Source organism: Semicossyphus pulcher, unplaced genomic scaffold (assembly GCF_022749685.1).
Source record: "Semicossyphus pulcher isolate SPU_LCO1_2020_fin unplaced genomic scaffold, fSemPul1.0.p SCAF_28, whole genome shotgun sequence".
NCBI classification, from domain to species: Eukaryota; Metazoa; Chordata; class Actinopteri; order Labriformes; family Labridae; genus Semicossyphus; species Semicossyphus pulcher.
The window spans coordinates 3352384-3380030 of NW_027211702.1; the positions used below are offsets into that span (position 1 = coordinate 3352384).

Genomic DNA, 27647 nt, shown 5'->3' on the forward strand with positions numbered 1-27647 from the left:
ACAATCTCTTTGTGTTATCTCTGTGTCTGATGAACAGATAGCTGCGATGCCCTTTTACTACATCTTCACTGTTCATGTGCATGTGGCTGTTTTTAGAGCGGATCATCAGCGGCGGCGGCGTCACACACATCCAGGTATGTGTTGTTTTGTTCAACACATCACACTAACACCTGTTCTGGAGGCAGAAAACCAAAACTCTACACAGCTACAAGACACGAGAGGGAGGAAATATTTTTGGGATGAAGCTACAGAGGCTTTAATGTCATCACCAACAGGCTTAAAAACAACTATTAGAGCACAAACAGGCTTAACTGAAGACAACCTGACAAGCTGATGTGATTTTGGTTGCTGCTTTTTGTTTTCTGTGTCATTGAAACCCGGTTTGTATTCAGTTTTTATAGATTTTTTGGGGGCCTTTTTTTTCGATAAGGCGAGAGAGAGGAAGACATGCATCAAAGGGCCGTGAGTCAGAGTCAAACCCACAGACGATGCGATGAGGGCTGCCTCTGTTTATGGGGCGCCTGCTCTACTGAACAGATGGGCCACATTTCATTTACAGTAGACAGGTATTATTTGACGACTGTGGCTCAGTGGTCGGGCAGAAGGTTGGTGGTTTGAGCCCCAGCTCCCTCAGTCTACATGTTGAAGTGTCCTTGGGGAAGACGCTGAACCCCAAATTGCTCCTCGGTGTGCGAATGTAATTAGTACTGATTGACATTTGGCACATTACGTAGCAGCCTCTGCCATCGGTGTATGAATGTGTGTGTGAGAGGGTGAGTGTGATATGTTGTGTGAAAGCACTTTAAGTGGTTGCAAGACTTGAAAAGCACTACATAAGTGATACATTAGCCAAAACACTTTTTAGTGCTGCTGATAAAACAAACCTGGCTGACCCTGCTGGCACTCCACAGCCAAACTCGTACATGGAGAGCCTACTGAGATAAAAAAAAAAATCGCCAAGATTCAAAACTGATTTTCTTCTGTTTCCTAGACATAAACCTTTATCACATATGCCATCTAAGAAATTTCAGCTCGGGAATGTTTTTTATGTCTTTTTTGTGTACATTTGATTTCACTCTGTTTGTCAAATCTGGCTTTTACACATCAAACATTTCTCTATGGAACTGGCTTTGTGGGAAGGGACATTGTTTAAAACAAGAGCAACTTTTTCAGTCTCACAATCGTTCGATTCTTTAGCAGATAGTTGATTAAAAACAAACCGACAAGTGAGGTATTCTTATAATAAGCTAAGTAGAACAGAGATCATCAAACAAAAAAGACATTCTCTGGGTCCAACTTCTAAAATGTGCTGCTTTTGTTAATTCTATAAAAAAGTAAAGAGAATATTTGGGGTTTTGAACTGATGAAGATGTCAGACTGCTCTCTGTAAATCTGTGATGTGCATTTAAGGCATTTTCTTAATGATATTTCACATCTGAATGATTCTTCCATTAAACTGAAAAAACAATTAAGATCTCAAACAATGAAGAGAATAATAATTTGTTACAGTCCTGGAATCTAATATCAAAGCATTTAATAAAGTGAAATGCACCATTTAGGACAGCTTGGAATGCTTATTTATGAGGATGGAAAATAAAGACTTAGTGAAGGAAATCATTAACTGATAACCCGGTCCTCCGGAACCATGCACATGCTATCAGATGCTTTTTCTTTTATCTCGGTTGCCGGGGTCGCAGCTTTGTTGACAGCTTTGCTGTGTCACTCTCAGGAAGCTCAGTGCTGACTTCTGTGATTTCAGTCGCTTCTGCTCTAACCTCATTTGCTCCTCTACTATTATCTGTCTCATTGACTCATTTTCAAAGACCACATTCATTTTCCAAGTCAGTTGGTCCACTTCGAACCTCGCTAATTACTTTGACATTAGTAATTCTATCACCCCACACACACTTGGTCACAATTTCAAATTAAAATGACACAATGGTTCATTTTCTGTGAGCAGACAGTCCTCAGTTTGCCCAGGTCAGCCTTTTAAACGCTCCAGTTGCTGTTTAACAAAGCAGAAGGAATTGATGTCAGCTGCTGCAGATTTCAAGCGAGGCTCAGCTCAGAAACTCTGCAAAAACTGCACAGAGACATTTTGTAGACACAGCAGCCTCGGAGCGCAGGGCTCCATTTACAGTTGAGACTGTCCGAGTTGTGCAAATATTTATCACTTGGGATACAGAGCTCTCCTCACTCTTCTGCTTCACAGAAAACTTGAGGAGTCATGAGTTGGGAATCTAAGAAACAACTTGCAGGCAAAGATTGATATCTGTCAAGAGAAGGAACAATTTAAGTTATATAACAACAAAAACAAATGGGGATAGATGCACTGAACTGCTTTGACATGGCATTTTAAATGCTGCAGATTGCAAGATGCAAAGGAGCTGTCTCAGTCCAGTGAAACTTGCAGGAAGTTGAGATGTGAGCACCCACAATGCTGAAACTATGCGACGACATTAAGGCTCATCAGGTTTTCTTCTTCTTGGAGGGGTTAACCTCTCCCCGCAGGTGACCGTTAAGTCTAGTAATAACATCAAAGATGTTCTGGAGACTATTAAATTGTACTCGGTTATTAAAGTAATTTTGTAAAATAAAGTAACATCATAGCACTCAGAGTGACCACTCTGCGAGTCACTTTAGCCAGTCCCAGTGGGTCACAAACACAATCTCTGGTATAAACTGACTCTTTTGGAAAAAATCACAACTGATTATAATGGGTTAATTATTCTCATATAGTTCTAACAGATTCACCAGCCTTCAAAATAAAATGCAAACAGTTGAACCCTTCCTGCAATAGGTGTTGTAGTAGTGGTCAAATTGATAAATACACTTAAATGCAGAGGTACTTACAGGACTGGATTGTGGGACAAGAACATTTTCTGTCGAAACAGTGCAAGAAATGTAAACAACACAACTTCTGCTTCAGTATAACATATGGACTGTAAGTGGGATGTATTTAAAACATACAACAAACTCGCAAACCAAACAGGCAAGCTAGCCTAATGTCTAATTAAACTCCTGTTTAGTAATTTACTAGTGGCGAAAGTGCCCCGAGCATGAGGTAAAGGGCGCGTGTTGTTGGTTTTGTATTGGCTGCACGCGGCTGCGTCACTTCCTGACAGAGGACGGTCAGAGAGAGAGAGAGCCGCCAGTCTGCACTGTGTCGCTGTAGTAACGTCTGGAAAGCGGAGACACCGAGCAGCAGCTCACCTCCACACTGCAACCGGACGGATATTTAACAACAAAACGGACAAATACACGGCTGGAGTATCGTTACAGGTCGCTCGGTCGGTAAAACACTGCTGTAGAGATGTTTTTGTTAACTTGACGTCGTTTGGAATTAAAAACAGGACCTGAGCTGGATAGTCGGAACTCAGTGGGACGCTGAGCAGGAGCACAAAAATAACTTTTTATTTTCTTTCTCTTCGTTGAGGAAACAGCTTTACTTTCTGAGTTAAGTGTGCAACAGTGGACCAAGTGTAAGTCGATTTAAGTTCTGGTGTTTTATTCCGCCTTGCGGAGCTGTTGTATGTGTTGGCGGTGAGGTAGACACCAGAGAAGCGGCGGCTCGGCAGCCACCTGACCTCCTGGAAAATAAGACCGCAGCTAATGACACGCAGGCTGAGATCCTTACGTGGCTCATTGATAAGCTCTGTGACGGAGCGGGGCGACTTTCCACGAGGCTGTTGCATGTCCAGTCCTGACGCAGCGTTTCGCTCATGAAGTTTGCAGAATTCAATTACTGATATCTAAATTACGGTAAGTGCTAATTAAATTGTGTCAACTGTGAAATTGAATCAGTTGGACTCTATTGAAGTTGCCCCTTTCATCGCTCTGTCCGGCAAATTGCGAGTAATAAGTGGATCAAGTGTCATAGCTTGACAGCATGGATATAAACGGAGTGCACGTCCTGCAGCGGTCATGATGCCAAGCGCCGGTCTAATACCGTGCGACCAGCCCGTAATGCCTGCTCTCTAACCCGCACCAGTGTGGCGCCGTGTCCCGGTCACACCGCCAGGATGAGCAGCACCGACCTGGAGCGCATGTCGCTCAGCTCTTCGGCCAACTCGGTGGCCTCCAGCGCGCGGACTCTGTCGGCCAACGTGAAGAAGCTGCACAACGCTCTCAACCTCCTGCTCAACGACTTTGAGAGGGAACAGTTCATCCACTGCCTCAACGTCTACCACTCCAAACGGAACGTGTACGACCTGGTGCAGACCCTTAACGTCATCCTCAACGCGCCGAGCAAGCGGCAACTTCTGCCCATGCTGCGGCTGGTCATCCCCCGCTCTGATCAGCTCCTCTTCGAGCAGTACACCTCGGAGGGCCTCTACTTAAAATCGGATTTAGTTGCAAGCAATGGCAACGCCGAACCCCCGCCGGGCGACTTCCCCAGCGCCAGCCCGACTCCCCCCGGGCATTTCTCCCCAAACAACCCGCCTGAGTATCAGGTAGCATTGCGGGGCTCGCCGGACAGCTTCAGCACCAGCAGCGAGGGGACAGCTCCACTGGTGCCGCTGCTTGGGAGGAACTTTGTCCACGAGCCCCCGGGCGAGCTGCGGCAGGTCACCATGAAGAGGCACAAGAGCAACGAGGGCCTGGGCTTCAGCATCCGGGGTGGCTCGGAGCACGGGGTCGGTATCTACGTGTCCCTGGTGGAGCCGGGGAGCCTGGCGGAGAAAGAGGGGCTCCGGATCGGGGACCAGATCATGAAAGTCAACGACAAAGTCTTCGACAAAGTCACTCATGCTGAAGCAGTAAAGGTAAGGTGTTATTTTACACTACACACAACGTTCACACAATACACATTCATCCAGTCATACACCAATAGCCCACAGTAATACAGTCATCTGGTACAGTCATGGGGACTACTAGCACTGTCCTTTTCTTCTGTACCTACACCTGCTGTGTTTATTGGCTCCAACCTTTTACTATAAATGGCTTTGGTGTCTAAACCTGATCTCTTGAAGCTAACGTACCCAGGTTTTGTTGGCTAGAAGCAGCTTTGGTTGTTTGTTGTAAAACTTTCAATGTGTCCCAACTGTTGAATTGCCTGTTGGTTTGATAAATGAAACAATTTAAAGACATCTCTTTGGGCTATTGGAAATTGTGATGACGTTTTTTCATTTTTTTGTTTACCATTTGTGTGATTTCCAACACTCTAGTGATTAATCGAGTAAGAAATAATCTGCAGATTAATCAATAAGAAAAATCGTTTGTTGCAACAGCAGTGTAGTATGTTATACTGACTTCTACTAGAAAGCATGCCTGTAACTAGACACCTTCAAAGCAGCTGGTACATAGAGGAGTGGGTGTTTGTGTTTACATCAGAGTGGAAGGAGCTGGAGGTATTGGCCTCAGTGCTCAGAAGCTATAAACTCAGAATAAAGACTGGGCCTGCTGTGCATTATTGTTAATGCTGCAGAGTGTAAAGAAAGCCTATTAGCAAATGGGGTGATAAAGAAGCATGTCTGATTTGTGTACAGCGAGGATTGATTTAGAGGAAACCTTGTGAGGTCCTTGGTTTTTATGAGTTCTGTGAGCTGTCCATGGTGCTGAAAATACATCTCAGGGTTTTCTTCTCCTTCTCCAAACTAATCTTGCCTCTTTTTTTTTTTCTGTTCCACGCCAATTTTTCCGATCAATTCTGTGTTTGCTCTCATTCACACCTTTCTTTCCCCATGCTCACATTACAGGGATTCATATTGTAGTTTTTTTAAAACAAGGTTCAAATCAGTTTTAAAGCATCTGGAAAAATCACAGTCATGCTCCTGACTGTTTGGCCTTTTGTTTCATTACTGTGTAATGCACAGTACTTGAAGCATGTTTTTACGCTGCCCTCTTTGTGAAGTGTCTCTTGAATAACACCAATTTCAATGATTAACTTACTATGAGGAAAATACAGGAAAAAGAAAAGCTTTTATGTCAACTTTGTATCAGAAAAAAAGAAAAATGCAGAAAAATGCAGCCTGGACAAAGAGAAATAGCCACAGAAAGTGTGAGATATGAGAGCTTTTTGTTTTTAGAATAATGATTGTATGTCTTCATAGTTTGAAAGGTCACCACTTTGTTCCCTCTGACAGCCATGGATTATAGCTCATATTAAGTCCTTTATAACCTTCACTGATCTCAAAAAAGTCGTCCAGGCTTTTATCTCCTCTCATGTGAACTTTTGTAATTCACTTTATCCACGGCTCAGCCAGAAGGCAAGCTCCCACCTTTTTGAAAAATTCAAAATCCTGCACCTGTAGGCTTTTAACTAATGCAAAGAGATGAGAACGTGTTCTCCCTGGTTTTCCCTTCATCCGCTCGTTGCCTGTTTTATAATACATTGTAGGCTTTACAGGGTCAAGGTCCCTCAGCCTGGTACATTAATAGGTAGATATATTATATTTATATCCTGCAGCACAGATCCTCTGGTAGAATCTGCCTTCATAGTCCAGCCTCCAAAGTTCATGTTTTTATTGTTGTTTTATCATTGTATTCTTTTATAGTATTTTATGGTATAAACAGTTGGCAACTTTAAGTGCCTCATCTTTCCTGCCAAAGTGTCTCTGAAGAAGATGCATAACCTGATGATGCATTTTGGAGTAATTTTGTGTTCGCAGTTTATCTAAATTTGCTCTTTGGACTAAATTCTTTCACAAGTCTGCAGCAGAAAGTCTCCGGACCTCTTACTGAATGGGATCTCAAGCTGCGTTGTGTGGAATACTGATGGCAGAATTAACCGTCCATGGTTTTTCCCAATCAATTTTCTCCACATATAACGTTGCCCGTCATTTGTAGAGTGAAGGCTATTGATCGCTGTTGCTGTAATGAACAGCTGGAGAGTTTTGATACTTTCAGACAGGGCAGATCACATCTTACATTAGAAGTTGTGTCAGTTTTGACACTAAGAGGAAGTGAAAGCAGATTGATGAAAAGTCTGCAGCTGATGTGTGTCGTCTATTCCTCCATTTTCTTTATCTAACCTTGTGTCAGTTTCAGCAAATCCTTATTTCATGATTGTTCAGTCTACTGCTAAGACGTTTGTAATGGCTTTGGTATGGTACTAAGCTATGTCTGCTGCTAGTTTCCACTGCTGCTCAGCTGTTATCAGCCTCACAGGGCAGGCAGGCAGGCAGGCAGGCAGGCAGGCAGGCAGGCAGGCGGCCAAAACTAAAGAAAGCCTGTCTGAGATGAAATCCCCCCTCAGGTCATTAATGGTTGCGTCTGTTATTTTTGTACCTTCTTGGTTTAGTCTAAATGTTATTATGGGCTTTGAGAACTGTAATCACTTTAACCTTTTAAAGTCCGCCAGACATTCAGAGTTCATCAGTACAAACTCACACTGTGCAGAACATTTTACAAACCAACAGCAACAAATATAGTTTATTTATTCTTTCTACATGATGTCACAGTCTATGCATCTTAGGGTTTGACTGTTTAGATAAGTCTTTGCATGGTATACCTTAAGTTATATGTACAAACAACATAGTCCATAGTGTCCTTAGTGTTAAAAGCTTTTCTAGATTTTAAACTGTTGCAAGATTTGTACTCACTGCTTATTCAGTATGTGCTGTGCTTGATACTTGTAGCGTTAAGGGGTAGCAAGATTAATAACTAATTAATAGCAAAAGGATTAAGGTTTACCTTAAATTCAGTGTTGGACGCCACCCAATTTTGACAAAACAGGGAAAACTTATAATTAGTTATTAATGACTTTAGGCTCATGATCTCAGGGTTGCTGCGAGGTTCTTGGACATGGTGTACAGTGACTTTACCATTTTATACACACACAAATCACATGGATCAAGGTCTTTATAAATGAAAGGTTTATTTAACTACTTCTAAGTGGAATATGAATGAAGAAATGAACAGGGACAATGAATACAACGATGAACAATACATGAATGACAACGGACCACATTGTAGAAGGCATCTGTGACTAGTTTCTTTGATGTTTTAGAATTAAATGGGATTTAATTACTAATGCATTGTTCGGCAGTTGAGAGTTTAAAAGGGCACCAAGGAAGATTGTGAAGCAATTCAAAAGTAATTCTAATTTTAAAAGATTTTAGGTTTAGGTTTAATGTTAATTAATCCTAGTTAATTTAGCATCAAGCATCAACACATGGGAGATGTAATTGTATCACCTGATGATCATCTGATGGGTTTGGCAGCAGGCTCTCTTTTGGCGCTCGGGCCTTTTCAGGACAGCTTTCGTCCCTCGTGGCCGATTCGGCTTGAATCGGGTTTCTCCATCTCCCTCTCTCTCCAGCTCAGCAGGAAGCTGAATCATCTTCATCTTCACCCCCCTTTCTCTGGCTGGGGTGAAGTCTGTGGCAGTTTTGCCAGACGTCGTTCGGGAGTGTCTTTTGTGCAAAGTCTCCTTTAAAGGTTGCTAGATTCGGCTCCTTCGGCACGTTCAGTGCAGCACGGGATCAGCATGGTGATACTGGCGGCGTTCTGCGGCCCAGTACACAATAAGGCCGTTCTTGACGGCTCAGGACTTCAGGAGAGGTTCAGGCTGCATAAGCTGACAGCAGAACCTGGGACAGGCCATGTGGCCAACCCTCCCCCCCCCCAAGGGGGGGAAGAGAACTCAGAGGACTCAGGAACAAGAGTAACAGGACAAGACACAGGACCAAGAGCGCAAGAGGAAGTTGCTTGGAGCTTTATAACCTTGGGACCAGAGGGGTCTGGTCTCTGTGGTCCCTCTCTAGCCACACCCATGAGGAGAAGGGTCTGAGATAGAGATCATGTCTTTTAAAGCATTAAAATCAATATTGTCTACTTCACATATTTAATTCTTCCATATTTAAAAGTTGGGCTCTGTCAACTAAAGAACGATACCAAACACTTTATATTAAGTGTTGAATAAAACCTGTTGAAAAGGGATTAGATGAACTAAACAATTAAACAACAAGGTTGATGGCAACATCCATTATGACGACAAATAGTATATACATGTACACGTACACGTCTGCATATGCACAGGTAAACCTTTCTGCACATCAAATGACTGGATCAAATGATCTCACTTGTCCACATGTGGTCTTCCTTTGTTAGCAGACAGACATGAGGAGGAGGTGGGATCAGGATGAGGAGAACTGCAGTTTCAGATTCACGTTAAAACAATTTTCACAGTATTAAAATATGTTAGCTCCGCATAACATTACTTTAAGTACATTTCAATTGCATAGGAGAATCAGTCCCTTTTAGTCCTTATATTCTTTGCAGAAAGGATGTGGCTGCATGTGAGTTATCTTCTCTGGAATGTGAGAAGGGTCGTAAACTTGGGGGATGGTTGGTACCTAAATTGACCATTTGTACCAGCACTCTTCTTACAGACTCTGCATGTGTCTGTTCCAATGATCAGAATACTTAGATGCAGAATTAAGGTCAAGGCGATTCACGCTACATACTGTATCTTACAAATACCCACAAAGTCCTTGCAGCAAGCATTTCAAGGTGATTGAATGGGTTACTCATGGGACATTTACCAAGGGGAGCTAAACACTGACTTACAATTTGTACCCAAATCTCGATTCTTCCTGAATCCTGACCAAGCTGTGACTGCTTCAGAACATTTCTAACAAACTGTGACAGTTTCAAAAAGTCTTTAAAGTCATGTTGTGAAATGGTTGCAGTTTGGTTAAGCAATATCACATGAGAGGGAGTGATGTTGTACTGAATATGATGTATGACTTATGATGATAATAAGTACAACATCACAACCTCGAGCAGCAAGTAGTTGTAAACAGTAATAATCAACAGCTGTGTCCCAATCCACGGGCTGCAGCCTTCGAAGGAGGCGGTCCACGCAGGATGCTCCATTCATAGCTTGCGTAGACCGTTAAAGCCGAACTGAAATGAGACGGTCCGGTCTACACTTGTGTCACCAAACGCTGCTCCTGTCGCCTAGCAACAGGTATGTAGCGGGCTAACTAGCTTGCATAATTAACATGACATAAGTTAACCAATTATTTTCAAGATAATTTGTTTCAAGGGCTGTTTCGTTTTCTTAAACATGTGTAACACTTGCTATTCGATTGAGTTGAAACCAAACATTTTTACATTTAAAAGTCCGCCATTTTGTTTGAATTGCCTTGCAATGGATCCTTCGTGGCCTGGGAAAGAGAGGACGCATTTGTCAGCTGCTTCTGAAGGAGCCTTCGAAATGGGACAGCCTTCGACGAGCTTCTGTGACGCAACCGGCCTCCAAATGCGGCCTTCGAAGGCTGCAGCCCCTGGATTGGGACACAGCTAACAACAGATTGTTTTTTGCTCCAATAACTCAACTAATTCCACGACTTAACTGAAACTGGACTTTTGTTGCCAAGCAACCCAAACATTCTCCTGCACTCTGTGTCTACAGGTGACCAATACTTTGTATGATGTACATTTATCTGTTTGATTTAATTTATAAAGCAACCAGGGAAATAAGAGCCTGTGTGAGTCAGAGGTACCAGCCTGATTAATGTAGACGTACACAGTCTGCTGTAATGTTAATTAACAGTATTCAGAACACCTGGCTGAGGCGGAGGGATACACAGAGTGAAAAGTCCCAGTGATGTTGTTCTCTATATCGCCACTCATGGAATGCCTCTTGTCCAATCAGATTACTTGGTCAGAAGTAACTGTTGTATAATTAGGATTAGACACCTAAACTGCTTGTAAAGGTTTAAGCAGCAGAAGGATTCATTGAAGCTGCAGCACAAGGAAAGAAAGGGAAAAGTAAGTGTTAGTTCAAGATGAAAGTCTTTTGCATAAGTTCCGCTCCCCTTTAGCAGCTGTGGCCGACCAATCACTGCTGGGTGATGGAAAACGTGTCACTCTGCACTGCTTGTAATTTTTCATGGGAATGTCGCCTTCATTCTTAATACTGTAAAGTCAACGGCTTTTGTCAGTGGGCCAGAGGCTCAGTCAACATTGTGTTACATCATTCAGTGACAGATTGTGACCGAACAGACATTTATTTCAATTTCTATGATGGTTATTTCTTAAACAATCATTACACATATTCAATTTTCCACCATGTTATACAACCCTTTTTCACCTAAGGGGATTGTAGACAGACTATTGAACTGTTAATTGATTTTAAAAGCACTTACTCCTTGTTTGAACAGCCTAAATGCCAAATGTAGTCAATAATTGGATCAGTATTACCCAACAGCAACCACAACACTGTGAATAAACATACACATCTTTAAGAGTTAAATGTACATTCTTTTATAATGTATCTTACCACATTACAGCATTCTTTATTTTTATAAGTCCACCACATTTGAAGCTTCAGGGCCTGTCTGAAAACAGCTCAGTGACTTTCAGCTTCTGGCACTTTTGACAGATGAAATGTCACCTTTGAATAAGCTGCTGTCTGGACGCTCTTTTGATGAATCCACTTGTGACAGCAATCACATCTGATCCAGTCTCCTCACCTCCAGCTGAACTCTGCTCTCACAGTTTCCAAATTCCAAATTCTGTTTGTTCAGTGTCAGCGCTCTCATTAACCCTGGTCTTAGTAGCAGCATTAGGCAGCTGTTATCAACAAACAGCACACGCTACCTGCCCAGCAACAAAAAGCAGACAGTGAAAAGTTGGAAAGAAAGCAGCCAAAGAGACACTTATTTTAATCAGGAGTTAGTAGAGACCAAACAAGAAAATATTGAACTTCCATTATCAGATTTGGACCCCTTTAACACATGCATCACACTCCAGAGATTATCTTAGTCTGTAGTCTGTTCTGTATTTGTTTATGTTGCATTTTTAGTCTGTTGTTGGTTTTTGTGAAACTGTTTCTGCTGCCGTCTTGGCCAGGACGCCCTTGTAAAAGACATCTTGTATCTCAATGGGATTACTTCCTGTTAAAATAAAGAATAAATAAAATAAAGGTTAAATAAAATAAATAAAACAAATTGTCCAAACAAATGAATTACTGGATATTTTTAGTGTAGGTGAGAAGTAGAACCTTGTGTGGAACGTGTAGGAAGAATAGTAGGAAGAATGACTGATGGTGACTGTTATCAATGATATCACCTCAAAATGTATCTGAACTCATCCGCTAAATTAATGAAACACTGGGAAGTTATACACTCAAGCAGAAAAGAAAGCGAAGTAGCTAAACTCCATACAATGTGAATGACGCCATCAATAGTCCGACTTCCACTTGCTGTGAATGCTCGGGACGATGTCCGTTCCAGACCGATATCTGGAGTTCATATGTAAATCCAGGGCTTTCAGCAAGAACAGTTTAACAGGAAACCAGCTATAAATCTTAATACAGTACTGTGCATTTGGTGAGACAGAATTTAATATGAAAGTGACTTTCCTTTCCCCCTGTAACACACAGACACACACAAACACACACTGACACACACACTGACACACACACATACACACACACAACATTTATCACTAATCCCTCAGTAACAGCAAATTTTGCCTTTAAATAAGTCTTTGCAACTTATTTTGTCTCAAGCACATTACTCATTCACAATGCTTTCTCACAGCTATATATCTCTACTTAGGCTTAATCCGCTCCACTTTAGCAAACCTGTGTTGCCTGATGAGTTCAGGGATGGCTGCTGAAAGCAGCAGATTGTTGTTTGGCCCAGGGGACGCATCAAGGGCTTACAGCTGTATTTCTTTCTGTCTCCCACTCTCTCCTCTTACTAAGAGCCTGCCTTGGCCCTGGTCCCTGGAGTCACTGCCAAGGTTAGCTACCCAGTCAGCATTTAGAGTTATCTTTTACTTGAGCTGGACAGTCAGGAGATGTGATGGGGTAGCGATAGGGACATAAATCTTGTTGTTTTGGAGCCAGAGCCACAACAACAGGCACACACTGTCTGTCTCTCTGACTTCTTATTCTAATTGGTTTCAAGTCTGAGAAGTGAAGGCAAGGTGTTGGGAGGACAAACACCGAGGGAGAAAGAGAGGAAGACACAAAGCTGAGAAAGCTGGGGATGACCTTGTTGGTGGACATGTTTCCCTGTCTTCTACTCTTAGTTTGTCTCGGGAACTTTCTTCAGGTATTCCAATAAAAACTGTAGTGCTGTGTTTTTGGGGCAGTTAATACTACGCGCACCCTGCAAAGGGACCAGAGGGAGAGGGGATTAAAAAAGTAATGAAGTCTCGACCAAACTAAATTCACTGTGTTGACACCTGGGTTGCTGCCAGGCACACTGACATGCAAAGACTTGGCTACAAGTCAGAGAAATGGGAGCTGATTGTCCTTGAGCAGCTCTGCAGTCGGCTAATGGTTGGTGTGTTGATTAGATGGTGGGAGGCAGATAGAAATCTCATTAAACTTGAGGACGGTATTAATTGATTCATTGCTCGGAGCTGATTCTGCAGCCTTGAAAGAAGTCCATCTTTCTCTCTGTTTTCAACACCAACACCTGCACAGCACTGTTTGCTGTGGAGAGTTTGCAGTTACTTCGCCCTAAACCTGAAGGAGTTAGTCACATTTTTTCTTGAGTTGGCTTTACAAACACAACAGACTCAATTTAGGTGTTTGCACTTATCAGAAACAACACCTTACACTCTGAATCATTTGAACTTTATGTAGTCCGTGCAATGACATCCTTGGTTCCTTAATTTTACATGACTCCTTTTGGAACAGGATGTTGGAGTGTCACAAACCATGCAGACTGATCAATGGGCTGTGGCTCATGAGGTAGCAGGTTTGGGATCAATCATCGATCATCAGAAAATTGGAGGTTTGATCCCCCTGATCCTCCAGTCTGCATGTCAAAGTGTTGGGCAGAGTCTGAACCTCCTGTTGGGGCTGTGCCTTGAAGTTGTGTGTGCATGGGGAGAATGGGATGTGTTTAAGAGCTTTAAGAGAGAGGCACTTTATAAATGCACTCCAGTTACCCTGAACCATTCTAATTTTAAAGGCCACAGTGGTGGGGTTACTCTTGATAACTGCCATCTTGAGAAGGCTCTAGCTGCAGTCTCACAGACTACATACTTTACTGCAAGTCAAACCCTGTTCACTACTCGCCTACCCTAGCACTTTTAATCCTTAACCCAACCAAGTATATTTGGTAGTTTTGGTCCCTTAACATTAGGAGCCTGTCATGCAGTTGCCTGTCTTGTAGTACTGTGCACTGCCGTGTCCTAGATGGCCTTGCTTCCAAAGTCAGTACACCCACTGCTGTTTTCTCCTTTAAAGGTTGAATTTTTGATGAGGAAACCCCACTTAAGATTCATCTTTTCACTGTTTTAAACCAACATGTTCACTGATTGTCCTGTGCATCTACAGACCAGGCTGTCCAAGAAGCTTTAACACAGAGAGAACGTCTCTGAAATAATATCATATAAAAATATTAACTCGAAGAAAAGCCGATATTTATTTCTGGAAATCATGTTAGAAAAAAACCTCAAGGAAGTGTCAGAGTTGGTCTAGTTTAGCCTGTTGTAGTTCCTGACAGCTCGTGAAACATCTTTGGCTACGAATGAGGGAATAAATTGTAAATGGATGAAATTTATTTGAAAGCTTTCTTGATGTTTTTTGTGTAAAGAGGGACCAACTGCCAGGGATTTCTGCTGCGATTTGCAGCTCTCACACTACAGCATGATCAGGAGAAAAACTGAAAAATGCCAACAGTCAAAGAAAATGACAGGTGAAAGTGAGTACTGCATGAGTCTGACAGATGAGCTACACAAACACTATACATTCTTTTACATTATGATTCACTTTTCCAAGAGAGAAGGCTTCAGATTGGAAGACTCTCTTTTAGTATCTGAAGGAAACTTTCCCAGTGGGACTAGTTTGAAAGTATTTTCTGTGTTTAGACAGTCTATGAGGAGTTCCAGCTCAGACCACTGGTCATGTGTGGTCGACTCAGGAAATGCTCCTCTACTGAACTACAGCTGATTGAGCACTGTGGTGAGCAGCCTGGAATGACTACAGTACAGTGCCTTTAGGCCTGGCCTCTGGGCTTCTGTTGATGTACTTGTGTACACTCGTGTTGGTACTGTATGTATGTGATAGTGCTGAGCAGCAGATTTGTCTACCAAGTCTCCCAAGTTTGGAGTGCATCTCTCTGTAAACACAGAGCTGATTGTTGCCTCAGGCGCCCCAAAGGTTAGACAGCTCAGCAGTACACAGCACGAATGTCATGCTGCTGAAATCACAGCAAAGGTGAATTTTTTTCTTTCATCATTCCCAGCTCTCAGCAACTTGTGCTTACATGCCCTTGAGCAAAACACTTAACCCTTAATTGATCAAGTGGCAGCCAGTGGAGGATTTTCTGTCTTCTTGCTAATTCCCTGATGTAATGTGTGAATATCTGACTATAAAGAAAGGGGAAGCATTCTTGCTCAACAAACACTCTTAGATATAAAGCTTAGTAAATAGAGAAGATGTTTTTGATGACGTTACCATTTATTACAGTGTAAACCTCACTCAACAACAGCTCATTTATTGGTGGATATGTGCACTCACACAAATAATTTATGTGTCTACAGATAGCGGTGTCCCTGCTATGCACTGATTTGTGTGAGGCATGCATCAGAGAATACGTCTCTATTAGAAAATGTCACCTTTGTCTTGTAGCAAATATATCTCATTGAAGTGAACAGTAACAGCTGCAGAAACAGCTCAGCACTTGTTCCACAAGGTTTATCTATTATGTTAGACATATTAATGAGAACTGATTGAACACAACAGCCAGTGTTGAGGCTTAGTAACTTTTCCCTCACAGTTTTATTAAAAACAAAAATTCCTGCAGCAGTGATGTTGCTGTGTACGCCTCCTGCGTCTCTAATGCTTTTAAATCTAAAAGGATCCATGCGTCTATCCATGCATCCCAGGGACGCACCTCTTTTTTCCCATACAGAACGAAACATTTTGGACCATATTTGTAGTGAAACTGGTGTTAAAATCACAGTAATCTGCGACGGAAACCTAGCTGTCAGGGCACCGCTGTTTCAACCCTCTGCACATCTAATCAGTGCAGATCACGTGTACACAGTCTCCTGACATGCTACTTTAGCCGCTACAACAACAACTAGCCAGTCACCACGGATTTTATTTGAACAGTTAAGGAAACGAACTTCGTAGTAGTTAACAAACCGCTCATGCTGTGTTCACTCATGTCGTTGATATTATTCTGTCTCAGAGATTCACTGTAGTGAAATAAACAAATCAAACTCCAGTGGCTGTGAAAATAGCGGCCGCTGTTTTCTAATGCTCAGACAACATCTGCGCATAGATCCCATTACCGCTCACTAAGTACGAGTAAACACTGACAAATGCTATAGACTTGATTTACATTAAGGCTGCTCACAGTGCACCACAAACATTTCTAATTATTTTTTTAGATTTGCAATTTTATTCCTTTAATTTACGTGAATATATCTGTTAATTATAACTGTATCATACCATACCAACATCAAACATGAGTTTAACAATACAATTTCTCAAGAACCAAAAATCTTATTGGGGACCCATTCTTTTTCCCAGGCACCCACTCAAATCGCCACCCGTGGCGTCCGGGGACTCATTACTTTGAAAACCTATCAGCAGCAGCACACAAAAGATGGTGTTATATACCCAGTTCTCAGTGTGAACTGGTCATGGGAAATTGGCAGAATAATTTCAGAAATTTTGCATTTTATTCGTATAATTAATTCAATAACAGTTCATTTTGTGTCAATGTGGGACTTAATGACAGTTTAGTGATGTTTTAATTCAGCAACTTTCATTTGGTTCTTATGGTAATAAGTCCCTGTTTTGTTCACTCGTTATGAATTCATTTTCTTGCTCTCATAATTATTTTTCAAAAGATGAAAAGCTGACTTTAAAGCTTCTACTCACTAGAGTCCGATGAGATTTTTGTGACCAACACTGATTGTAGGGCCGAATTTACTGATAACCGATATGGATGCTGATAAATATATTTCTTCAGCTGCATTGAAACGAGAACCTTTATCTATTCTGCACTGACATGACGACACAAAAATGTTCTGAGTGCGGCTGATACACAAAAGGGAAAAAAAATCAGAATGTTCATTATTGTACTTTGTCAACCAGATCTGATGTGGCCACCTCCTGTTCCGCTCTGATTCTCTGCAACAAGTGCTGCAGACAGTGTTATGATTCTCTTTCTTAATCACCTAAAGCATTGTGCATTCATATCAGCCCATATTGGAATATATACAGTAATCGCATATACAAATATATATGTGATAGACCAGTATTGGCAAGACAATATCCAGTACACAGTAGGTGTGTAAGTATTGATTGAGTATTGATGACGATGTCTACCGAGTTGATGTGCAGACTGAACATTAATATAATCATATCAATGTTTCTGGGATGGGGACGTGGTGACGGCGTGCTTTTTTTCACTTTGTCTTTGCAACGAAGAAGAGACAGAACATTACAAAGCAAGCATCCACAAACCACACAATTACCGAAGGATGATTGAAACGAAGTGCAAGGTGAGCAGGGCAGCGCGTCTCTCTGCTCGGTTGATGACTGACTAAACCACTTATGAACTAGATAATAGTGAAACTTTTCCATCCGCCTGTCAACTGTGATTGACTCTTTGGCTGACAGATCTGTCAGCAGCCCGGCAGGACAGATGCCCCGGGGTGCGCTGGGATTTTAATACTGAATATGATGAGCAGGACCCACAATTTAACTTCAGGTCAGGTTAAACGCTCACATGGCGGCTGGTATAGGAGTTTAGTGTGGCACTGAAAGAGTGGGGGCTTTTGAATGAAAGTGTTACAGTGGTAAACAGCTCAGCGGTTGATGACTGTCAGCCCTCTGCAACAGATGATGACATCATCAATGGGCCTAACCCTGCTTTGAAAGACAGTCAACAAATTGCCTTGGACAAATGTTGATAGACAACATTTTAGTGCACGATGTTCTGTCTGTGGCTGAACCAAGGGAATGCTTTAATATAGTTTTTACTTCAGTGCAACATTTCTAAAAAGTGTTTATTTCCCGCAAAATGAATTTTATTTTAATTATTAATAACCCACTCACTCCCTGAACCCCACATTTCCTCCTAGTTAACCACTGTTTTGGAACTCACTGTGAAGAGTGTTGGTTTGGGGTTTCGGAACAAGCCAAGCGCTGCATCTTTAATGTAACATGGAGCACTGGGAATGTTAAAATGCTTTATTTTTACTGTTTGGGCAACAACAGCAGTCACTTCTGAAGGGGAGCAGATTGAATTTTTTAGACCAGCTGGGTACATCTGATTAAAACAAAGTGAACCGATGCTACTTTGAAAAACTACCCTTGTGTCGCCCTTTAGCAACACACTTAGCACCTCTCTGCTCCACTGGCCAAAAATGACTTGGCCACCGGCTTGAACTGGCCGCCTTCCAGCCGTGAGTGTGTGTTTGGCTGTATGAACCACGTCATAGCCGAAGGTTGCAGGGTCAGCGCTTATTCTGATTTTTGGCAGCTTGAACTTTCTGCCTCAAGGACATGAGAACATTTCCATCAACTGCGCAGATCTGGTTCTGTGGTGTGAGACGTTGGATATTTGACCTAAGTAAGCCAGCTAAATATAACACAACAAAATGCCAACATCAGCACCTCTAAATATTCTTAAGGCATAAAGGTGTTTTGTTCAGTCTAGGTAGGTAGGAGTGCAACTACTTAAAATTGAAGAGTGCAAGCCTCTTAAGCTTCTAATCAGGAGGCAGGGTGGAGGAGTTTGAGTGCTTTTAGATGCTTTGGCTGCAGGATGAGGAGTTGGCAGAGGGAGACGACACAGGACGGGTGGCTGATTATTTGAGTTTTGTCCGCAATGCCTAACAGTGGAACAACAACTGATGATTTTACATGTGATTTTTACTTACCCATGTTGTTCAGCCCTCCTGCAAATGCAATTAGTGTAGCTCCTTACCTCTTTTCATCTGTGTAATTACAATGTGAAATATTTATGCTCTGATTAAGTGTGTGGGGGACATTCTGACCAGCTTTGTTATGTCACATGCTGTACTGATGAATGAAATGTGTTGGAGGGCTCATGTAAAGACTGACTTGGTGACTATGAAACAAACAGAGAGGCTCTCATTGTTATCTGTATGTAGTCTCAGTCAGAGCAGGAGCTTCTGTCATTTGAAGCCTTTGTATTTTACACTTCACCATAGACTCTCTATAAGAAGTGGACTGCTGTTTTAAAGCCTTGAGTGTGACAGTATGGCCGTCGCTATCTGGGTTATTTGGACCCATGAGTGGGGGGCAGAGGACAGGAGCGAGGGGTTGGTAATTCTTGAGCCGGCTAAGTAGCTTGTTATTAACAGTGTTTCCCACTGAATGGCATTCTATTTGTGGGGGTAGCTGATGGGGGTTTATTAATTAGTTCTTCTCATCACTATAGCCCACTGTTTCACTGCAGGGAAAACCAACATAAATCCTGACACCCATGGAGCGCCGAGTGCATTTAGAATTAGTATGGCCCACCGCGACCCCCTCAAGTATATTAGGTGACTAATTCTATCATGTTTCTTTGATAATCTGTCAAAAATATTGTCATCCAGGATCGATTAACTTACTGGACACTGCCCTCGCGCTCTGTTTCTCCCGTTCCTGGTGCAGCGTCTCCTCACATGCTCGTCACAGAAACACACACATAGAGAGAGGGGGACATCCACGTCACTCCTCTAAATGCTCTTAAATAAGGACCTCGACACGCAACGTCTTTAACGAGGAGCCTCCTTCACATGAAAACCAGATTGCAGATGAAAAAACTCAGAACGGGGGATGTGCTACTTTGGTGACCTTGTGAAAACTTGCAGCTCATGATGAATGTCAACAGAGTGGACACATGTGGGGAGAGAGAAACACAAAGTAACCAACAGGTATTCACACACTTATTTACTTTTACATAGGGTGACGTAGGCTATTGTTCGCTGCAATGTTTTATATTCAAAAGTGGGTCGGGCCTGGGCCCTACCAGCCCTACTATTTCCGCGGTCCATGCTGACACCCATGCACATGCACAAATAAATCCATGAAGGAACGACACTGCCAGCTGTGTGCCAAATATAAATACCTGAATTATGAACAGCAAAAACAAAACTGGAGTTCAGACGTCCTGCATAATCTGTTAGGATAATTAAACTTACTTAAAATAACAGGTCTGACATATCCAGGGCCAGTTTGGTGCATTTTACGTGCAGGCCATTAGTCTTTTTTTGATAATTTTGGCTGTGTTCATGCATATGGCAGGAATTTTGGCAAGATTGCGTATTTTTGTTTGATCTTGGAATTTCCAGTAAGCCAAATTGTTTCTTCCAACAGTAAACCGCAAAAAATGTGCTATTGAAACCCATTAAACTGAAATATTTGATCCCACAGCCATCAAAGCATTAAACATGGCAAATGGTAAATTGACTACTTTTAAAGCACTTTTCTAGTCTTTTGCGACCACTCAAAGCTGCTTTTACACTACATGTCACATTCACCCATTCACACACTCATTGATACACTTATGGCATATTATCAGTCATCACAGTCATACCCGTTGGCTATGCCACCAGGAGCAATTTGGGTAGCCTGAGGGAGCTGGGGATCAAACCATCTCTACCACTGAGCCACAGCCGCCCCTGCATGCATTGTGTTATTTTTGGGTCATTCTGGGCTTGATATGCCATCCATCTGTTTTTGTACCAGACTGTAAATCTTGCATTCCGGCTGCATTTTTATCGGGGTGTCTATACAGATATTGACTTACATTTTCAACCAGTCTCAAGTGGCCATTTGAGGAACTGTGATTTTTGGCACTTCAGCGTTTGCTCAATTTTTCACCACAAAGGCTGCTGTTTGTCTTTCACGCCCCGGTTCTGTGTCTGCCTCCTTTAACTCTCCTCTGACCCTCAGTCCTCCAAACAGGAGATCTTTTCTATTTTGCTCCACTCCCTTTCTTAAAGGCCATGCCCCCATTCAGTATATATGCCTCGTATACTATTGCAAACTGAAACCTGCGCACACACAAACACTTACAGTTCCAGCCCTGTGAGCCGCTCCTGGCACTAAACTAACTCTCCCCTTTCCCCTCCTTTGGTGTCAAATATCTCATCATTATGTCCATCTTAAGGCAGCGTTTTTATTCTCCTCTGGTTAGCCCACCTGGGGTCTCCAAGACAGAGCTGCTGCCAAAGCGACTCTATTGTAACGCTTTAATTGCTTTACAATGGAGCCGCCAAACGCTTCAGTTCACAGCGAAGGTGTCCCCAATCCATCACCTGGTCTCCATAGCACTTCATCACCGGAAGCAGCCATTAATATCCGGTCAATGAGCTGAATCCTTCTTTCCTGGTCACTTCTGTCTGCAGCCAGGAAATGACTTATTCTATTAGTCCCTTGGGTGCTCTGAGTTTAACAGACATCAGATTTTATTATTTATGGCCTGTTGTGAGACCACTGAAATGCCTCAGATATACGCTCAACTGTCATTTTATTAGGACTCCGAGCTTAAACTAGTGCAGTTCAACAGTGGCCTAGTAAAACATACCTTCATGAAGATTATAGTGGTCAGTATTTTACTTGTAAAGAGGTGTTGATTACATTTCATGGTCATTTTGGAGGCTTCTATAATTGCAACTTAGTGCACTCTCATTACCAGGTTTACCTGCAGTTATACACATTGAACTCAAATAAAATATCACCAGGGGTGGAAGTAACGACTTACAAGCACTTGCGTTACTGTAATTGTGTAGCTATTTTGTGTACTTTTCAAAGTGAGTAATTGTACTTTTACTTAAGTATGTTTTAAATGAAGTAAAGTAATTCGCTACATTTGTACATCCATCCTAGTAAAATATTTTTCTACGGATATTGTGAGCCAGAAAGTAAACTGACTTGGACCAGACACCAGTCAAATGCATCGCATGAAAAACAGGCCAATCAGATTAAAGTGTCATGCATCGCAACTAAACAGCGGTGCCGGTTGATTTTCACTGAGTCCAAAGTGAAGAAGGAGAGCTGGGCTGCAACCACCCGGGCCCAGTGCATGACGTGAGTGAACCATGACTGGGACAGAAGAGAGTTTGGATGAAACACCACCTTTGACACAGACTGAAGGACGTTTTTTTGTTTAAGTAGAAATGGCCGTTAGATCGCTCTCTTCACAGCCACCAGACTCCATTAACAAAAACAGTAATTTTAGCTTGCAGAACACGGGACTTGCTGGTCTACCGTTGCCTTGTTGCACATCGTAACACGTGAGTTTGGAACTGATCTAATCCTTTAAAACACCACACAGAAACACAAACACACCAAGTGATCAAGGCAGTGGTAGACCATCAGCAACTCCTGTGTTCTGGAAAGTAAAATTACTGTTTTTGTCAATGGAGTCTGGTGAGTATGAGAGAGCTACATAACGGCTGTTTCTGGTTAAACAAAGGATCTTACTCTTGGACAAGAGGTCCATCGCTCGTCATTTTTACACCTAAACATGTAAACATAAGGCCCAGGTTTGAAAATAAAAAAAGGTTAATTTTATTTCATTTGCATAGGATGCAGATGTACGGTAACCATGGCAACATGTGTTTATCATAAAAATCAGCAGGTGGAAAAGAAACTAAGTAACTTTTACTTTAAGTATTTTTTAAATGAGCTACTTTTACTTTTATGTGAGTACAATTTCAGTTAAGTAACAGTACTTCTACTTGAGTAGAATACTTCAGTACTCTTTATACCAGTGGTCTCAAACGGACCACATCTGGCCCACGAGATAATATCATGTCCACCATGACTGGCCTACCGGTATACAGCACGCACACAGCTGATACTACAAATCCCAGAATACACTGCAACAGCAGGAGCGCCAGTCAAGACCTGCAAGCACCAACTGTGTGAGTTGGCATTTCTGTGCGATGTAATGAAGCATCTCACTGCACCAAACCTCGAGCTTCAGGAACGGCACTGTGTGATCACAGACTTGTTTGATGCAGTGAGAGCTTAACAAGACAAGCTGACCCTGTGGGAGACTCAGATGCAGCAAGGAAACTTCTGTCACTTTTCATTCAGCTGACAAACCAGGTCTCCACCGCTGTGTTCTCTACTGTGCATTTTGCTGATACACTGAGCGGACCTGGCAGAGTTCACACAGCGGTTTGCCGACTTTGGAGCTCAGAAATTAAAATTTGAACTGCTCGGTAATCCGTTTGTAGTTGACGTGGAAAGAGCACCTGTAAAAATCTAAAAGGAGTTGATAGAACTCTGTAATGTTGCCCCAAGCTCCGCCTACAAGCTGCTCGAATGCTCTGCATGTTTGGAAGCACATACCTGTGTAAGCAACTGATGCACACCTTCACTCCATCCTGAGAGCGTCCACAGCTCAGAACCTGACCCCCAACATTCATGAACCTGCAGACAAGAAAAGAGCACGAATGTTTTTTATTTTTCACCTTTCCTGTTATCACATGGTAGACTTCTAATGGTTAAAATATTTGCACATTTTCACCAGATTGATCACATTTAAGATATTCTTAGTTTCTTTACGGTGTTGTGAATAAAAAAACTGAATATTTAAGATTTTCTTTGGAAAAAATCTAGTTTTCTGGCTGTTTTTGATGCCTGTAAAAACTTTTTTGGAACTAACTCTGATTGAGAGGGAGACATAAACACATGAATGATGCTGATTTCTTTTATTTTAAATTTGATCTCATTTTTTTGATACCCTTGGTTTGTTCAGAATTCTATAAGATGTCTTTGTTCATGTTCTGTGTGACTAATTTATCATAATACCTCTGATAAAAACGGGGTTTGTTTATATCTGTTGTCCACATGATGTTGACCCTGTTCGGGTTTAAGACCCAGTTTTCTGATTGAGTTTGAGACCCTTGCTTTACACCTCTGGATATCACCATGGTAGTGTAAACGTTTATATATTGTATGAAATAATATAACAGCTGCCAAAAAAATCTACACATTTTCTGACACAGTTTGGCCTGACAGTTCACTATGTTTAAAAAAATTAAATCTTTTCCCCAAAATGTGCCAGTCTGAGTCTGAGCTTTATTATTGGATTTATCCTTTGTTCTACACATAGCTGGCTGACATGCATCGATAACTACTGGTATAGTGGTCTGCTGTAACATTGCCAATATACCAGCAGGCATCATATCAACCCGTGCTGCTCTCTCCCGAACCTTGAGATATTATTAAACACTTGACATGAGATTTGTTTGGGCAATAAAGAACGCTGAGTGAAAAATGTGCAAGACTGAAGAGATTCAACACAACGCTTGTTGAGAGGGAAGAAATCGGCCGAGCACAGTAATCTGTTCTTCTAAGTGGACTTCGTCAGTGGGTGATGATTGATGGAGGCTTCTCAGTGATGCCCTCCAGCCTGTGAGCTTTTTCTTCTTACAGTGTAGGATGAAAACTTTGATCAGAGGTTTTAACACTTGCACACAGCTGCCCTGACCTCAGAGGGAATTTATGGTTGATTCGAGCTTGTTGGATATTTTTCTTTGAGGCTTTTTCTCAACCACCGTGGGAGTCATGGAGCTGCATGAGGTCTGCTTTGAATATCAATGAGGTTTTGGAAGGTTCATTGCTACTTTGGTTCTGTCTGTCGCTCTTTGACAGGTATAATTATAAGCCGGGCACAGGGACACAGAGAGGTGTATAAACTGTGTCTACCACACACACACACACTCAGGCTCAGTGGTGATTATTATCCTGCACACAGACAGAAAGATAGGAGCTGTTGGAGAGATACAGTTACATTTCTGGAGCTCTGAAACACAAGTGATCAGAGAGCTTTATGAATAGTCCAATTGAACCCTGTCATCCAAACTGAAGAAAGAGAGAAACACTTAATGACTTTATTTCATGTTGATCGCACTTGCATTCTAACGCTGCAGTGATTAAATGAATGGATGGTTTGAAACAGTCTTTTTTTTAGGACGTTTTCTGTATGCCCTGGTATCGAAAGAGGGAAAGCGTTGCATTTTTTGGACAGGTATCGTATCGAAGTTTAAAATTCTGGTGTCATGACAACCTTATTCCTCATGAATAACTTCATCTTAAAAGGCCAGTTCGCCGATTTTCAACCTATGTCCTATTATGCTATAATGGGGAGCTAACGCTATGATGGTGGGAAAAAACACTTTAATCACAGAGTCATGTCTCGTTCAAAATCGTCAGGATTGAAATGTAGACTGAAGACCAGAAGGTATATTCCCGTCGTATTTCCGACTCTGTACCGCTCTAAGCCTTTGCCTGCAGCGATCAATGTCCTTGACTGGAAAACGGTAGTATTTCACTCCAGCGTCTCTCGCTGCGCCGTTCCTTTCAGAGGGAATAGCGCAATGCACGCTGGGTGTTGTAGGAATGTAGAATGGGCGAAACCACGAGCTGTTTGTACAACTTTCTCTGCAGCTATGCTGCCAATTTAAAATATTATTGCTTCTATCGATTACAGAGAACACCAGCTTTGACTGACAGTGGCTTTTTACAGGGGTGAATTGCCCCTTTAAAAGAAGCTGAAATACATTTATATTTATTCTCTTAAGCTCACTGCAGGGATTAATAAAGTATTTCTGATTCTGAACTGCACCCTCGGAAACAACTTAGCAGGATGGTGCTGAATATAAGTGAAAACAGATACACTTTCTGGCCATTGGAACTAAAAATTGACTCTTTTATATGTAAAATGGATTCAACAAGTTAGCTTTTGTAAGAGTTTAGTGTAGGACAGATGCTCTGCAGGTGTGCAGCCGCAACTGCAACTTTAGACTTCTAATTAGGTCTGCAAGAATTAAATAATTGCAATCATCAGTTGAGAAGATCAGTTGCATATATTTGTTGTATATCTGCACTTTTGTGTTTTTAGATGCATTATTTTCGGGGCGGCTGTGGCTCAGTGGTAGAGTCGGTCGTCTCTCAGGTGGAAGGTTGGAGGTTCAATCCGTGACTGCTCCAGTCACATGTCTAAGTGTCCTTGGGTAAAACACTGAACCCCAAATTGCTCCCAAAGACACAGCCTTCGGTGTGTGAGCATCTATGTAATCCTTTTTGGAGATTGGCCATCAGAGTGTGAATGTGTGTGTGAAAGGGTGAATGTGATATGTGGTATAAAGCGTTTTGAGTGGTTAGAAGACTAGAAGCACTATATAAGTACAGTCTATTTACCATTTACCAAACAGAATGACTGGCTGTACTTAAAGAGCAGCTCCAGTCATGTTGTAAGACGTATAAAATGCTCAGCTTGAAATAAAAAAACTTATCTGATTAGTTTTTTTTGCAAAACATGTTTAATTAGCTTGTAAAAATCCTCCCAAATCATCTCCTCCTTCTCCCTCATTAAAAATTCCTGAATCTGCACAGGCCCCGCCCACTATGTGCTATGTTTCTACTTTTGTAAAATTACAGCCGAAAACAAAATACGTCTCTGCATCTAGTTAGTTGTAGTAACGTTGACATTAGTAGTCAGTAGTGAGTTTGCAAAAATTACAGTTACAGCTGGCTCGCCCATCGCTGAAGTGGTTGCCATAGGTTGCACATAATGATATGCATAGCGTCACCCGTCCATTAACGGGATTGGCTCCTTAGGTTTGTGACGTCTCAAACCTGCCAATCTGATTGATCTGATGATCCTTGGTACACTGCAGTTTAAAAGCAGACAGGCCCAGCCATGGAGATGACTGCTTCTGTTTTCCCTGATGTGTCTTGTAGCACATGAAAAACCCCACATGGAGATGTTTACAATGTTAAACACTTGATTTTTACTGGACGGGGTCTTTAACAAACACAGTCTCAAAATGTGTTTATAGTTTACAAGGTTGTAACTGGAGCCAAATTATCCCCAGAGGTCTCCTCTTCTCCAAACAAATGGACAAGGTACCAAAAGCCAGTTAAACACTGCATAAAGCAGTTTGATGTAAAAATGTAAAAACATTTAGAGCTCAATGGCAGGGAGTCAGGACCAAGGGCTGTGAGCTGAGATGTCGCTGACTAGCTGATTAAAATCCTTCATCTGGTTCAATGATATAGTTATTTTTTTTAAAGATATTTTTGGGGCTTTTTCCTTTATTATATAGGACGGTTGAAGAGAGACAGGAAATGTAGGGGGTAGAGAGTGGACAATGACATGCACCAAATGATCAGCAGACCGGGAGTCGGACCTGCGATCAGTTCGCCGAGAGCTGTAGCCTCCATACATGGGGCGCCCGCTCCACCAACCGAGCCAAACCAGCGTCCTTAAATAATATAGAAAAAAAAGAGAATGTAAATACAAGTAGTCAACATGAAAGGATTGACTGTTTGGCCGATAGCTGGCAGTACCTGATTGTGAGTGATGTAGCTGTTTCCTGTGCTAAACATGTGATGATCAATCATGGTCACATTTTTAACTGATACACACAGATCCTGTTAAATGTTCAATTCAACGACACAGTAAGCAGTGGTGTCACTCCTGCAGTGGGATTTTTTCCCCTTTCCTTTAAGGCTAATGTTATTTCTTAACAGTGAAATGACTTTTATGGTGTTAGTAATGTGGGACTCTGCTGTAATATGAGAAGAATATATGAGGGAAATGCTGCATGACTACATTGAAGAGTTATCTATTAACTTAACACGTTTGATTATGGTAGGAGCTGCTGGGAGCGATGTGCCTCCCTGTGGGTAAAGCACTGTGGTTAAGTCCTGCTGCTCCGGTAGTGATACA

At 42.0% G+C, this 27647-nt stretch overlaps 1 protein-coding gene across 1 annotated transcript in view; it reads left to right on the forward strand.

Moving 5' to 3' along the window:
* The first annotated feature begins 4022 nt into the window (after window positions 1-4022).
* The window catches only part of whrna (whirlin a), a 184660-nt gene continuing 161035 nt past the window's right edge, over window positions 4023-27647 (forward strand). The window contains exon 1 of the mRNA XM_069677279.1: window positions 4023-4766. Coding sequence (XP_069533380.1) covers window positions 4023-4766 — 744 coding nt within the window. The remainder of the gene's footprint in view (window positions 4767-27647) is intronic.